At 40.7% G+C, this 16,349-nt stretch overlaps 1 protein-coding gene across 4 annotated transcripts in view; it reads right to left on the bottom strand.

The window, feature by feature from the left end:
- The window catches only part of NRP1 (neuropilin 1), a 137,361-nt gene that overhangs the window by 24,000 nt on the left and 97,012 nt on the right, over positions 1-16,349 (bottom strand). For all 4 annotated transcript variants that reach the window (XM_026000839.2, XM_026000841.2, XM_026000838.2 and 1 more), the window contains exons 8-10: positions 13,785-13,929; positions 6,184-6,515; positions 1,303-1,447 (exon numbers count right to left, since the gene is read on the bottom strand). In XM_026000839.2, the coding sequence (XP_025856624.1) occupies positions 1,303-1,447; positions 6,184-6,515; positions 13,785-13,929 (622 nt within the window). The remainder of the gene's footprint in view (positions 1-1,302; positions 1,448-6,183; positions 6,516-13,784; positions 13,930-16,349) is intronic.

Below are 16,349 nucleotides of genomic sequence, written 5' to 3'. Positions count from 1 at the left end.
TTCACCAACCATTTCTACCTCACTACAACTGGCAAACTGCCACCAGCCTCAGTCTTTTCAACCAACCATTCATTCCACCTCTTAAATCCGTGTTGCTCTTCAATCTGCTTGTCCCTCCTTTTTCTCGGTTTCTTTGCCAAAGTCCTGGCACATAGTCATTCTTAGTCTGGGTTGATAGTGACTAGATAACTCAGAGGTCTGAGAAGTGACTCCAGATTCAGAAACAACTACACAATAAAGAATGGGAGATAATGGCGTGCTTTAAAATAAATACATACAAAAGTAGCTATGAATTATTCACCAGTATGGTGATTTATATCTTAAGATTCTCTAGTGCACAAGAAAAGTTTTATGATGTTTAATGTGCTCAAGAATGTAATTATATTTGGGTAGCTCAAAACACAAATAATTTCGAAACCACAAGAAGGTGATATTAAAAAGCATTCTTCAGAACAACCATGAGCATATGCTCGATTGATTAACATCTGGGTACCAACAATAGCCATCCTTTGAGCTAGCCTGGAGGAAGACCTTTATGGGGATGGAAAAGTTGGTTACTCATTTATGACCAAATCTAAGGCAGATGGGAATTCTAATGCACGAAAAGCATTCGATGGTACAATAAACAACCATCGCATCAGTTTTTCAAACATTCCTCTTACTTATTATGTCATAAAAAGGCAGAGCTGAGTGCAGTTCTGAGGTCAGTGAGTGAAATGAATTTGTCCTTGGTATGACTTTCATATGATAAGTTTATGCAATCATAGCCTTAAACGGACCTTCACCGCATGTTCAGGTACAATATTATCTCACGTAAAGATTTGTTTCTCTGCATCAGCCTGAAACAACACTAAGAAAGTCAAAGGAATTGGTGGTTGCCAGGGGTCAAGGGGAAACTGCTTCATGGGTGTGGGGTTTTACCCTGGAGTGATGGAAATGTTTTGGGACTAACATTGTGGTGGTTGCATAAATAACTGTGCATGTCCTTCCTAAGTGACAATGAATTATTCACTTAAAAATGGTGAGTTTTATATCATGTGAATTTCACCTCAGTAAATTATTAAAAAAAAAAATCAAAGGAGGCAACTCAGAATCTGAGGAGAGTTCTGCAAACAACCAACACAAGGCACTGTTTCGTGGAGGGTGCTGGAATATTGAGCCTCATGTACCGGCAGATGCAGAGGCAGGCTCACCCAGGGGAAAAAGCTGGCAATTTGCAGCAGCACCATCAGAGGCACAAAAGCATGAAGAAAGAGATTTAAGAAGTGGGGAAGTAGAAGGGACTCTGGAAATTGTAATTACCTTCCACTTCACAGCCCAGCAGCTCCATTCTTAGCCCCAGGCCTCCATGAGTAGCTCTCTCAGGGTAGATCCTGATGAATCGTGTAGAAAGAGGTGGAAAAGTTCGCAGCTCAGGTGTGTCGTAGTTGTTGTTGCCTTCAAAAGACTGTGAAATAGGAGAAACACCATCATCCATAAAACCTCCCTTTTGGCAGAAGAGTCCCTCCTCTGGGACGCTTAATAAAGCAGAGAAATAGACCCCATCCCACCCCTTGGTAAATGGCTGACACTTCTTTCATAAATGAGATAAGGGGAAGAAAAAAAAACAATTAAAACTTCTCTAAGAAGTGACGTGTCGTTTCTCAGAAACTGTGGAGTACATGCAGAGGCTATCCCAGAAGCTGAGGATTTAATGAGACATGAGGCTGATGTGCTTGGGAGAAGGGACACTTCTACCGCCTCTTTGAGGTGGAGGAAGATGAGGAGGAGATATTAAATTTAGTGTAGTGCACGAGCTATTTAGTTAGGAACTGGGGTGTTTCCAACCCACTGAAATTACTATTTACTGAAGCAGTACAACAAGTTGGAGGCATTTGTAGATAAAAGACCTTCTCGTCTCAGGAAAATAACAAGGGTCCTAACTACCAAGTGAGGGCCTGATGCCAGGCTGAACTGCAGCGTGAATGGGCTCCTCTTATTGAAGTTCATGCCTAACGTGAAGACACTGTGTCATTCTTCTGGAACCAGGCCACCCATTGCCAGTGCTGCTACTTAATTATTTTAGTTCCCTTTTCACATTGACAGGAAGGTCAAAATCCTTGAGTGGAATCATAAGAAAATGGAACAATAACTTTTGCAAGAAATAGATAAGCCTTCTTATATCCTATTCTCTCAACATCGTTCTTAATCCTGTTCAGGATGGGAGGTGGGGAGGGGGGTTAGAAAAATCAAATCACCTTACCATTAAGAGTGTCTTATTATTCAACAAACATTGCATAATGTTTATTGGCACAAAACATTGTTCTAAGTGCTTGAAATACATGAATTCATTTAATCCTTAAGACAACTCCATGAGGTAGATTCTATCGTTAACCTCAGTTTATAGATGAGGCACAGAGAGGTTGAGCAATTGCCCATGGCTATATGTGCAATAAGTGTTAGAGCCAGGGTTCAAACCTAGGCAGTCTTAACTGGTGCCTGGCACCACACCCTTATGGTGTCTTTGCCCTTAGAAATTATCGAGACTAATCTCATTAAATTCGGGGAAACTGAGGTCTATAATCAAGGGGAAACTGGGGTCTATAATCAAGGTCACATATTTAGTTTCCTTAATTTTTCCTTAAATATAGCGTTGCTTGGGCCACCAAACTGGGTAGATTAGATTCAGTGGATGGTCAGCCCCAGATCATGTCAGTCAAGAGCAGGGACTATACCAACTGTTGAGTCAAGATGTCATAAACCAACAAAAGATGTGATCATTCAGTGGCAGAAATATCAGGGCAAAATGGGCATGTATGTAAAAGAAGATAGATTGGGTCGGATGTAACATGACCAGAGGTTCTCTGAGTTCTAGAAGGAAAAGTCTCCAGGAACCTAAAGGGACATGGTTAACATAGACCTGCTTCTTTCCCTGAAAGATTCCTTCTATTATTTTCAAGAGTAAATTCATTATTGGGGTTCCGCATTCTTGATAGAACACGTTTGCTTCCAATAATTGAGAATCTGGCATACGTTATTGTGAGGCCCAATTAAGTGTCACCAGTGAGGTCTAATTATAATGAAAACAACATTAGTACACATGCCTGTTCTGTCTATGTTACCAGCACTCCAGTAATCATAGGAGAAGAGCAGTTGCAGTTATGGAATTCTGGGCTCTTTTTCTAATTTTAACTTGAGTAATGAATTAGCACAATGTAAAACCATTATAAAAGCTGCCAGTGATGAGGTGGGAAGAATATTAGCAGTAAAGAGCCATATGGAACTGGGCTAACTTTGTTAACATAAGGTTGTTTATGAAATATCTTGGTGTCCTTTTACTAATCATGTTTTAGAAGAAGAGGGCTTTGAGAATTGAGATCTATCTGCTTCTGAGAAGTCCAGTTAATTCAGATACTCTGATATACCTTGTCCATCACATGCTACTTGAGGGTCGGAAGTGAGGAGCAGGTATACAGGATTTTAAATCCATCGAAGTGCTGTTGTTTTCATAAGACCCAGTACTCATTCTAGTATTACATAAAAGGTACTTGGCGGGATCCCTGGGTGGCTCAGCAGTTGAGCGCCTGCCTTTGGCCCAGGGTGTGATGCTGGAGTCCTGGGATTGAGTCCCACATCAGGCTCCCTGCATGGAGCCTGCTTCTCCCTCTGCCTGTGTCTCTGCCTCTCTCTCTGTGTGTCTTTCATGAATAAATAAATAAAGACTTAAAAAAAAAAAGGTACTTGGCATCCTAAGCAGGTGACCTTCATTTGTAAGTTTAAATATAGTATGTTTTAAATATCATTATACAATTTAGTAATATGTACTGCTCCTAAACTGAAGGTTTTACCAGTGTCCTTTTTCATCTTAAAGATTTTATTTCAGGAGAAGGACACATCAGGAATCACAGATGAGGCTCTGTGTTAAATAATTTAGATGCTTTTGTGGTTTTAAATATCATAGGAAGATGATAATGATTGATAAAATAATATTTTGGGAGAAAAATCTCACAGACTCATGAATGGAGTTTTTGTTGTTGTTAAAATTGAAAACTGTTTGCTGGCTTCCAGGGGGGATTCTATATGCAATGTGCTACAATAGATTGATAGATTTAGACTTAATTGCAGAGGTGATGAGACATCTTATCCAAAGCATATGGTGATTTGTTTTCTTTCTCTCATAGAACTCTCGTGTTGAAGAACATGTCACCACAGCACCAGCTCCAGGATGAGGCTGATGTGCGGCACATTCACACTTCGTGATAAAGTCAGAAGGCTCCTGTCCTAGAAAAGATTGGCTCTTAGGGGAACTCCAGTTTTTGACGTTTATTTTACTTCTTCTTTTATCAAAACAAGAGAGGCAGACGTAAAAGGGGCAAACAAAATGAACACAATAAAGAGAGGAGCTGTATGTAGATTTAAAAAAATCCACTAGAAATGTTTTAGAAACCACAAGTTAAGCAGGGGTGAGATTGGGAGAGAAATGCTTACATTTCTGACAGCATCCTAACTCTCAGTGGCCCACTACACTGGTGTGACCACGGCCTGTAGGGGACAGGTGGTCTCTGCAGAACCCCACGTCTGGACAGAGGGGGAGCTGGCTGCACTGGCAGGCTTTTGTTTCCTGCCACGCCCTTGGCCTGAGTCACCATATCAAGCCACACTGCCACACTCGCTTAGAGTGGGAGCAAGGATAACATTCCCACCAGTGGGCAGGGAGCTTTTCACAGAAGGAGTAGGTCCTGGGAGAAGCAGTGATGGAAAGGCTACGATGGGAAGCCAGTTGTATTGGGTGTGAGAAGCAGCATCAGCAGAAGGCCATTCCCACAGTGCTTACAGAATGGATGGTTTCTGGTGTTACTTATTTCAAACTCAAACCAGCTCTCAGGCCACCCAACATACTCCTGGATGTCCTCTCCCGGTTGGTGTTGTGTGCTCAGGAAATGCAACTAAGTTTGACTATCAGTTTAACTAAAACATGATCACTAAAGAATATCTGTTGGTTTTTTTTTTTTTTTTTTTTTTTTAAAGATACCATGTGTTGTGACTATTGGAATAGCTCTCTTTTCACTGGGTCAAGAGCCAATTGTTTTTCAAAAGATTCCAATGAATAAAAAACATACTGATGCGTTATTCACAAAAGCCAAAAAGCAGAAGCCCTGACAGTGTCCATCCGTGGATGAATGGATACATGAAATGTGGTACGTGCATACAGCAGAGCATCAACCAGCTTTAAAAGAAAGGGAGTCCTGTCCCATGCTACCACTTGAGCATACTGTGCTAAGTCAAATAAGCCAGGCACAAAGGCTCACACATTGTATGATCTCACTTATATGAGGCTCCTAGAGAAGTCAAATTCATAGTGACAGGATGTGGAATGGTGGTTGCCAGGAGCTGGGGGGCAGGGGGATGGGAGTTCTTGCTCGGTGGGTATAGAGTTTCAGTTTTGCAAGATGCCACAGCTCTGGAGATTGGTTGCACAACAGTATTAATGTACTTAAGACCACTGAACCGTACACCTTGAAAAGGTTAAGATGGTAATTTTTATGTTACATGTATGTCATGATAATTAAAATGTAAAAACAGGGACGCCTGGGTGGCTCAGCAGTTTGGCACCTGCCTTCGGCCCGAGGCATGATCCTGGAGACCGGGGATCGAGTCCCACATTGGCATGGAGCCTGCTTCTCTCTCTCTGCCTCTCTCTCTGCCTGTGTCTCTGCCTCTTTCTCTGTGTCTCTGATGAACAAATAAAATCTTAAAAAAAATAAAATAAAATGTAAAGACAAACAAATCCATTTAAACAAGGGATGAATGAGAGAAGGGGAAAGGGATGGGGAAGGGGAGGCTAACCGATTAGAATCTGCAGAGAGATTCTGAATTTCTACTGGGTTGTCCTGTCTGCCTCCAAGCCCCCAGCATCTGGGCCACCCTGTCTCCTGAGTGTTGAGCTTTCCACTGTCCACTGAGGAAGGAAAGGTGATCAGCATATGCGATTCTGTGTTGCTCTCAGATACCACCTTTAGCACCTCATTCCTGGCTTCGCTAGGATGGGGTCCTACGAACACCATCAAACACCTCCACTGATGTCATGGCTTAAAGAAATACAAAGTCATATATCTTCAGGAAAATGCTGGAGATCCTTGATTTAAGTCAACGACACGAGAAAAGACTTCCTCCCCAGCAGCCGCTCTCATCCCTGGACCTCACCTTAGCCTTGCGCTTGCTGTCATCCATGATCATTCTCCAGTCTGAGCCGTTGTTGCTGTAGCCAATCTTGAACTTCCTCATGAACACCTTGTTCTCCCGGTGCTTCCCCCCTTGAATGATGATGCCCCTCACAATCTTCTCTTCCCCCAGGTCCACCTGGAGCCACTCGTTGATGTATGGGTGAGGCGCGGGTGGCAGTGTCCAGCCGGAGCGACTGGTTACCAGGCGAATATTTTCAGGCATCCAGTTTCTCTCTCCTTGGTTTGATGCTGTTATCTGGGAGTCAGAGATAAGTCCAGACACCATACCCAGCATGCCAGAGCAAGGATAATCTAGAGGGTGGAGGGAAAGAGATGATGTAAGATGATTTTCTCATAGAAAATCCATGCCTAGAAACAGAATACCACAGATTGAATAGGAACATTGTACCCATTCACATACATTTTTAAGTCTCTGGATCATTTGACATTAAGCCAGAGCCTTCCCTCCCTCAAACCTTCCTTCTATACTTTCAGAACCCCCCTCCCACACCCATGTTCCAATAAAAAACAGTCCTCCATAAGGGCATATATTTCCCCCTTTTTGAGTTCTTCCAAATTTAATGTCAAAGTATTGATGTTCCAGTCCCTTGGGTATCTAGAATCTATCCCTAGATCCTGCACAGGTCCTGCCCAACAGAAGTTCAGTGTATGACAGGCTGGAGATGTGAAATCAGTAATGTCAATAGCAGGAGGCTATCCTGCCCACCCCTCTTTCTAACTGTATTAGGAGCTTTCCACACAAATATTCACTGTCATCTCAAATGTACCATGTCCAAATCCAAATGGTCCTCTTCCCTTGACACTGAATCCCTTTATCAAACTCTGTGTTTTAACCAGTGGAGCCACCAAGCTAGTTCCTGTCTAGTCATCTTGTTTATCCCCATTTTACATTTTTGCATTCCTGTTCTGCTACTAAATAAAACCTGTCATATTTTGTTAACAGCAACAACAACAAAAAGGTATGTTGGCTCTGCCTTGTGGTCACCATTTCCTTCAGCACCATCCTGGTCTATGCCCTCCTGGCCAGGGTGCTCTATGGTCTGGCTGGCCTGTCAGACCCCAGTTGTCAATCTACACCATGCAAAACTGCCAATTCACTTTTCATAATTTTTTTTTTTTGCGGTATCATTCTTAAGCTCAAAAATCTTCCACTGCTAAGTAAAGTAAGTCAGACATAAAAGGACAGATATTGTATGATTTCATGGATATGAGGTACCTAGAATAGTCAAGTACATAAAGAAAGGAAGTAGAATGGTGGTTGCCAGGAGCCAGTAGGAGAGAAGAACAGGGAGGTGGTGTTTAACACTTACAGAGTTTCAGTTTGGGGTAACGAAAAGCTCTGGAGATGGATAGTGATGATGGCTGAGCAGTAATGTGATTGTACATAACACAACTCAATCGTATCCTTAAAATAGATAAAATGGTACATATTATGTTATGTATATTTACCACAGTAATAAAAGACAGAGCTTTAGAAAATTTCCATGGCTCTCCATTATTTATAGGACCATATAAAGAGTCTCTATTCAGCTTTTGAGACTTTCATTTTAGTTTCACCCTGTTTATCTAACTTTATTTCCTCTTACTAACAGTATACTCCAGCTAATCCATTTTCTTCTCTAATCCTCATCACTGCCTTTGCTCAGAACATTCCTGCCGCCCCTCATCCTCCTGTTGATGGAAGTAAGGTCCATTGAAATGTTAAAACCCAGTTTAAGACTCTTCATGAGAAATTCCCAAACTACTCTAGCCTTTATTCTAAACTCTCCCATCTCCGAAACAGGATTATATGTGCAAGAAGTAGCACAGAGTTTCCTGCTAAACTGTTCTCTCCATGTTTTTAATATTGATAATCTTATATCCACAGCCAGATTATAAATTCCTCAAAGGCAAGGAACAGCATCAGATCTTTTTATATCTTTACAGAAGGCCCAAGTAGCTTCTGAGCATACGGAGAGTATCAATCACTGATTAATTGGCGACTTAATAACAAACCATTTAATTACTCTCTTTTCACTTTTTTTTCTCCTTTCACTTTTTAAAAAGATTTTATTTATTTATTCATGAGAGATACAGAGAGAGAGAGAGAGAGAGAGAGAGAGAAGCAGAGACACAGGCAGAGGGAGAAGCAGGCTCCATGCAGGGAGCCCCATGTGGGACTCAATCCCTGGTCTCCAGGATCACACCCCGGGCTGAAGGCGGTGCTAAACCGCTGAGCCACTCGGGCTGCCCTAATTACTTTCCTTTCAAAATTGTACACCTCAGTCAAGGAGTCTAGGAATGATAACCTATTTTTCCTTGAAATAATTCAATTCTGCATAATATAATCAAAATTTAGCTTAAAAATATAACCATTCTAGGTTTAGGACATGTATTTATGCAATTAAACTGTGTCCATGTTATGAGCCGCCCTTAAGAATTAATTACTCAAGAGACTTTCCACATGAGGTGTATATTTCAGGTCATGTCATTTCTTTATCCAAGCATTCAGTCCTGGCTCATCTAGGAATCATGCATGTACTGTCAACCATGCCAGCCAGGCCTTCCAGATCGTGGCCTTGCAAAGCCTCTTCTCTTTTACCCCTTTTGCTAGAGGCAAGTGGAATAAAGCACTTCCTTATGGGGGTGGGAGAAGGAAGCTTTCTGTCATTCTTTTCCCTCCTCTAAGAAGTCCCCATTATCTTGCCCTTCACTATCTAAACCACTAAAAATCTTGAGTAGCTTTCAAATGCTACAATTTTCCTCATCTTTCCAACTAGGCGTGGCTTTGATTTTCTGAGACTCTTTATTAGCACTTGATCTGCATGTCTCCTATACTGGTGACCATATTCAATTCCTTGGATTGCTACTATTTGCCTCATCAGATTTTAAGTTCTTTGAGGATATGAACCAAGTCATATTTAAACATTTTCTATGACTTCTTGAGCCCTGCTTTATATATGGTATTTGCTTAACAAATATTTGTTGAATTAATCAACTTATTAACACAATAAAGGCAGCTGTCATTTTTCTCAAGCACCCCTTCCTGTAATTCAAGTCACAGTATTTGCTCCGGGCTGGGGATCTGGAAACCAAGAATAAAATCAATGGGGATTTAAAAAATTATAAAAAGTATTTTACTGAAGGTCTATGAAAGTATAGAGCTAAAAATAGAAGTCACATTTTTGGTGACTGTGGTTACACCTGACTGATTCAAAATCAGCCTTTATATTGAAAATGTTTAGCTGGTAATAAGTACCAGATGTTACCATCTGGAGAAAAACACAATTAACCTGAATATTGTAAGGAAAGCACAACCTTTACCAGATTTACCTCCTTTCTCTAATGCAGACTTGGCTAGGGCACAGTTTACATATCCACAAACCTGGTGATGCCCCACGCCTGTTTAGCCAACATATCCCCAGGACAGTTAGATACTCAATCCTTCTATAAATCAGCCTTAACCAAAAAGAACAATGAAGAGCCTCCTTGATTTGCCTTTGACTAAAAATTGTGTGACTCCCTTTTAGCAATGATTAGGAGAAAAACTATATTAACATTTCAAGGTTTGAATGCGATGCTAGGATCCACTTCTACTCTTCCATAGCAGGCTGGCTCCATGTGCTTTAGCCTGGCTACATGTCCAATCCTTTGGAAGTAGTGTTGCCAACGTTAGCAAACAATCAAAGAAAAACAACAAAACAAGAAGCAGGATGGCGAGCTAAATTAGAATTTAAAATAATGAATAATTTTTTAGTATATGCATGGGATATTGCATGGGATATACTTGTACTAAAAAAACGACTTGTCATTTATCTGCCACAAATTTGACTAGACATTCTGTATTTTACCTGGCAGCCCTGCTTGGAAAGCTTAAAATCAATCTTAGATGAATGGGAGAGTTGAGTTCTGTGGTGGGGAATTAAGGTGGTTCTTTTCATTGCTTCTATTTTATAGTAAAATATCTGTGCTCAGTTTTAACAGGAAAACTGAGATATACTGGTAAATCAAATACTCAGTTTCCAAGACTGAGATGATGGCTGCATTTGATGGGTGAAATTTAATGAGCATAATTTAATCTTTCCATGATGACTCAGGATATTGTGATGCCTGAGGTCAGTCATCCTTGCAAACTTTGGCTAACATAGGAACATGCTGTTGTGTGCAGTAGTACCAGTAAGGAGACTTCTGGTTAACAAGCACAAGTTCACAGAGTTTGCAGTATGTTCTCATACATCAAGCAGCAATCCTCCAAGGTTATTTTCCCCAGCATCCATATCTGCCAAAATGATGAAACCTGCTTCATCAAAATAATGAAAATGCTCCTTCCTCAATCACCTATAAAACAGAATGGTTTGCCCTGATCTTGTTTTCTTTATATCTCTCTATGATGATGCCCACTGTGTATTCTGGATTTTCTAGGATTTTTATATTTCTAAAAAAATAATTTTCTGAGTACAAAAATTAGGTGAAAACTTGAGGGCTCTGGACTTTGGAAGTCAAGTGATGTGTTCACGGAGTTAACTTTTAATTCAATAGTTTTTGTTCGTTTTAATCTAGTTTGAGTTAGGACTTGCAAACCCAAGAGGAGAGGCTGATACTTTGAAATTTAGTCATTTGTTTGTGGATAGAACTGCAATTCATTCATTCATTCATTCATTCATTCATTCATTCAGAAATAAGTGCATTGAGCATGTGTTATTTTCCAGGCATTCAGGATACAATAGAAATTAAAGTGAACATTCTGCTTCTGTGGGTCTTCCAAGTCCAGCAGGAATACTGAAGGTTTGTTTCTCTTGCATCAGTTTCCACTCTGAGGGACTGTAGCCTCAAAAATGAAAATTATCCACTTCCAGCAACCAAGAGGAAAATATTGATATCATTGTCTGCTCAGAGGCTCTGCTTACTGGAACTTGTTCTGGGCTCTGTTCATTGAGTACCAAGCCCTCTGTCATTTATTGGGTACCAATTAGTGAGAACTTACTCTAAGCCAAGTGTGTTATATTCTTTCAATTTCATCTTCATTACAGCTTAATTAAGGTCAATCTTACTGATCAGGACATGGAGGTCAGAGAGACGGAATGTCTTGCCCATGGTCACACACTCACCAAGCAGACAGTCCAGAGTGAGGTCCAGGTTGATGTCTGCGCACCTTCTGTCCACCTGACCATCATTAGAACATGCTGCCTTCTCTAAAAACCTGCCTTAGTCAACTATGTGGAGATTGTAGGTACTATATCAGTGAGGAGTATCTAACATAGATCAGGGGTCATGATAGTACTCTGAGCCTAAAGGAGTATCTTTGTGGGAAAACATACAGTTCCTTAAAATAATTGTAAAATAAAATATGCGTGAAAATAAGAATATGCTATTTAAGACATTGATGTTTAAATAAATAGATCATCTAAGTAGACCTTTAACAGGTAACATTAAATCATATCACATTTTTATTTTAAAAAAATTGTTCACCTCCTTTTTTTTTTTGTTCACCTCCTTCACATGGAAGACTCACATGCCTAGAATGAACTCTCAAGATCCTTGTGAAAATGGAAAAGAGAAGTTGAAGTTTAAGTGACTGTTTTACTTAACTAAAAGGAGAACCTTAGGATTCAGAGTTCAGACCAACGTTACAAAGAGTTAGAGTTACAAAGTTACCTTCCTTTTTTCTCTTACTTTTTCTTTTTCTTTCTCTTTCTTTTCTTTTCTTTCTTTGGCGCAGTGACATGAGATTAGAAATGAGCCAGAAATTTCCACCCTGACCTCAAATGGCCTTGTTTCTATGAATTTATGAGTAGCTTCTCCAATTTATAATGCTCTGAAAATTACCTAGAATTTTTTCTCCTGTAACTGATGATCAAAAATAAAGCCAAGGTTATATCTAACTTTTCAATGTTCCTTCTTCTCCAAACCTCTCTCCACCCAGTTCCTGTCTCCAAGGCCTCGAACTTTCTAAGTCTTCGATCCTACAACAATAAACAAGTCTGTCTCTGGGATGGAAATAAGCATGATTTTGGTAAGAAATCAGATGTCAGTTTTTAACTTTCTCAAATGGACTCTGCTATAAGCTAGTACAGTTTTTTTTCTTTCTCCTTAGTTTTTTCTCACAGAGCTCTTCTCCAAATGACTTGAAATTTCATTGAAAACTTCCCCGGGTGGGTTTCACCCACCCCCTTCAAAAGTCAATATTTTCCTTCTTTAGACATAATTATACTAAAGAAGATAAAAATAAAAACGATGCCTGCTTCTCTCTCTGCCTCTGTCTCTGCCTCTCTCTGTGTGTCTCATGAATAAATAAATAAAATCTTAAAATAAGATAGTTCAGAGAGGTTTAAAAGTTGTTCACTTTTAATTACTTTTAGGCTAATCAGTTACTTACTCTGTTTAACTTTTAAATTTACCCTGAAGGTTACACTGTATTGCTTTTATTTTATTTTTTAAAAATAAACCTTTGTGATGTATTTACTGAATTGAAAAGGAATCCTGGTGTGACTGCTGTTCGATTCAGAATATAGAAGGGTCACACAGGAAGGTAGGTGGAGAAGTCAGAGCTGGTACTGATCACCCCAGGAATATAGCGAGAATAAGTCATGACAATTCTTTTACATTCAGCTCTGGCCCCGCCTGGCCTACCTTTTTAGTTAGCTGCTTAATGCCTCCAGAGCACACCTTCTTCAACTCTCAAATGGGTAGAATCCCTCAACTTACATCGATTTATTTATTTATTTATTTATTTATTTATTTATTTATTTATTTAACTTATTTATTCATGAGAGACACACAGAGAGAGGCAGAGACACAGTCAGAGGGAGATGCAGGCTCCCTGCGGGGAACCCGATGCCGGACTCCATTCTGAGCCAGAGGCAGACACTCAACCACTGAGCCACACAGGCGCCCTACTTACATCAATTTAACAGAGACTTTTAAAGTCCTGTTTATGTCAGAAGGAACAAACAAAAAACTAGACATGTTGACAGATCGATTTCTAATATTAGTATATGTGTTCAACAAAAGATGGATAGATACTGAGACGCAGAGTTGTCGGTGGGGTAGGGGGGCAGTTACAGTTAGTGAGTAAAGGAGTTAAACTTCTGCTTGCTTTTGGCCGACAGAGCCACCTGTAGACTTCAAAGTTAAAAAGATAAAGCAGATGGAGAGCATGTCATGTAAGAGTTTTTAACTGTAAAGCACCGGTCAGGGTGCCACACACCCAGGAAATGGGGATGGAGATCTTGGTGCTTGCCTTCACAGAGCTTGCAGTCTGGTGGGAAGGTGCTGCTTTAACAAACACATGCCACATTCCAGGCCATGCTGAGTGCTTTAGATCCACGGGCTAATCCATTATCCCAACCACCCTATGTGGCAGACATGGTCATGACTGTTTTCTAGGTGAAATAATCAAGGCTTTGAAAGATAGTTAATTTCCTCCCCAAATAAGCTAGAATTTAAATTCAGATCTGTCGAAATCCAAAGCATATGCTCTTAATCACCAAATGAAAATGGCCATATTTGTATAACATAACTCTTTCCGTATTTAAAAGTTTACATAAGTCAAGATGAAGCAGTCTTCAAGCTGGAGCTTACCTGTAATCTTGCAGCCATAGACTTCAAACCTCATAGATATGCCAGTTTCCCAAGTCACAGGTTTAATTCGGACAAATCGGGTTATTAGTGGTTTAGGAAAAACTGCAAACACAACATCTGTGGGGTTGGTGTTTCCCTGAAAGATCTAGATAGAAAAAGAAAGAACCCTTTAATGACAGATGCTTTAGATTTAAGACAAATACAAAAAGATGTTTTTGCAAATGCTTATAAAAATTACTTACAACTTCGGTATTGTCCATCAAGGCTGAGGAGGCATTAATAACCTGTCATGTTATTTTTTCAAGTGAAAAATCATCTGTAATAAAGAATGTCCTAATCATCTGTTCACTTTTATGAGAACCTAGAGCCTCCAAAAACACTATTACAAAGATAACATTTGGTAAAGGCTATATCCTATCATCTAAAAAAGTTTAAAATTATTAACTCTATCATAAGGACCTACAGAATACTATAGACATTTCATGGGAACTCATACTACTTTATTTTCCCAGGAACCCCCAGACGGAGGAGTATTTTTGGAGTTCAGCATAGGGTCTGGCTTTTTTTTTTGAAAATTCTAGGTTATGTTCCCAGCTACAGCACTAGGGCAAGTAGCTTCCCCTCTTTTAACTCCATTTCTTGATGGAAAATCTTATCCATGACAAGTTAATTAATAACTTCCATCTTTTTTTTTTTTTTTTGGCTATTGGGAAAATCATGTTTTAGTGGTCACAATCAAACTGAATTATAAATGATAATGTAACTGGAAGTCAGCTTTTCCAGGGCTCCTGTTTCTAGTTTTAAAAATGAGTCATTTTATTGTAAGAAAGATGAGGCATGTGACTGCAAATGTAGCAAGTGCCAGTCCCAAACAAGGTTCCCACAAGGACCTGCTGGGGCCGTCCTGCCTGGGCATGGCACCACAGCTCCAACTACACCTGCCTCAGGAGGAACTGAGAGCCTCTGCTTCCCTGGCTTTTATTTTGGCCTTGAACTGGGGACAGCCCACGTAACAGTAAAAGCAACTTGTACTCTGCTTCTCACACAGCCTAGTGGCACCATATTTCTATTAGGTTATGTCACTTGGGCATCACCGGGGCCGTCAGAGGCCTGGGGATTCCTCCCTACCTTTCCAGGTAAGTTGTCAGAGGAGGACCACAATTTCCCAAGGCTTGTTCTTTCCCTGGGAGAAAAGACCTCCGAAGGTTGGGATGATATTTTTACTTCATTTAGCTTAAGTGGCCTGCATGATGGAAGGTGGTCAAATGCTTTACAAAGTTGGCCGCTAGCCTGATTGCTCTCCAGAGATGGTTTAATATCATAATTTATTCTTGCCTGTGATGGCCTTTAGATTTCTGTCCTACTTCAGCAAATCTCTCTGGGAAGCAATCTGTGTGGGAGCATTTTTGTGTGACAAAGAATAATGAATAGCTGCCGGAGGGAATAGAGTCCCAAATCGTAATGTTTGAAGGGTCAACAGGTCCACTTCAGGGAGAGCCGGCAGTCAGTTAAGAGCACTCCAAGCTCCAGCGCAGGTTGGGGTGAACTCTGGCTCACACTGGGGGAACCTGATGTTTGCCAAAACCCATGTAAGTGCATACACTCCATTCAACATCAAGAGGACTGCTGGAGTTGTTGCTGTTGAAGGCTCCTCTTGAGGAGGTACGGCTACGTCTTTCTGAAGCAAGCAAGGAAGAGGGTGGAGAGCAGTGTCTGAGAGGCCCCAGAGCACAGGGAAAGGACAGTGAGCAACAATAACGAGACTCCAGGTGGATGTTGGGATTGCATTTATGTTCAATGAATCTGCACCTATATCTTTGCTGAAGCTGTCTTTTTTCTGTCTGCCTCCCCCTCTGGAAGCCCTCTGTGTTCCAGCATGCTCTGGACAGTGGGCCTACAGTGAGCTGTATGCGTTGTCAGACACTCTCTCAGAACCTGTGTGTGCTCCCTGACACCCCCCACCCTGGGCCACACAGACGATCCATGGCCAACAGCCGACCAGGACGTCTTGGAGAAGTAGCACTCATGTTTTAAAGACATGGCCTGAGGCTTGAGGTCAGTTCTCCTCACTCCCTCAGGATTTTTTTGTTTGTTGATATGTTCTTGGCATTAGCGTTTTGTTTGTTTGTTTGAAACTAAGTCATGTCTTCCAAAAAATACTTCAAGAATAAGTCATGAAGCTTAGAATTAAATTTACTTGCTAAAGCATCACAAGCGTTGGCTGTGAGGGTTTTTCTTCCCCAGATGGAGGCCTGGTTCTATGTCCTTCGGGACTAGACAGTGGCCTTGAGCTTGGTGTCTATAGAAGTTTCCTCCCACAGAGCAGCTGTCTATACATGCACTTTCATCTTGTCTGCTCTAAATAAGAGTAGGGGTTTCACAACTAATCAAAGGGAATTAATAGTTCTCTCAGTTCACACTCAGGAGGCTTTTCTTAGTTCCAGACCCAGAAGGAGAAAACCAGGCCATGGATGCTCAAAAGAGAGACAAGGACATGTTAATTGGGCTCTTCCCAAACTCAGAATTTCAATTTACCTGGGTCTTTGCTACCATCCTTGTCAATTC

This window comes from Vulpes vulpes, chromosome 2 (assembly GCF_048418805.1).
Source record: "Vulpes vulpes isolate BD-2025 chromosome 2, VulVul3, whole genome shotgun sequence".
In the NCBI taxonomy this organism is placed as follows: Eukaryota; Metazoa; Chordata; class Mammalia; order Carnivora; family Canidae; genus Vulpes; species Vulpes vulpes.
This window is presented reverse-complemented; position numbering and strand designations above follow the sequence as displayed.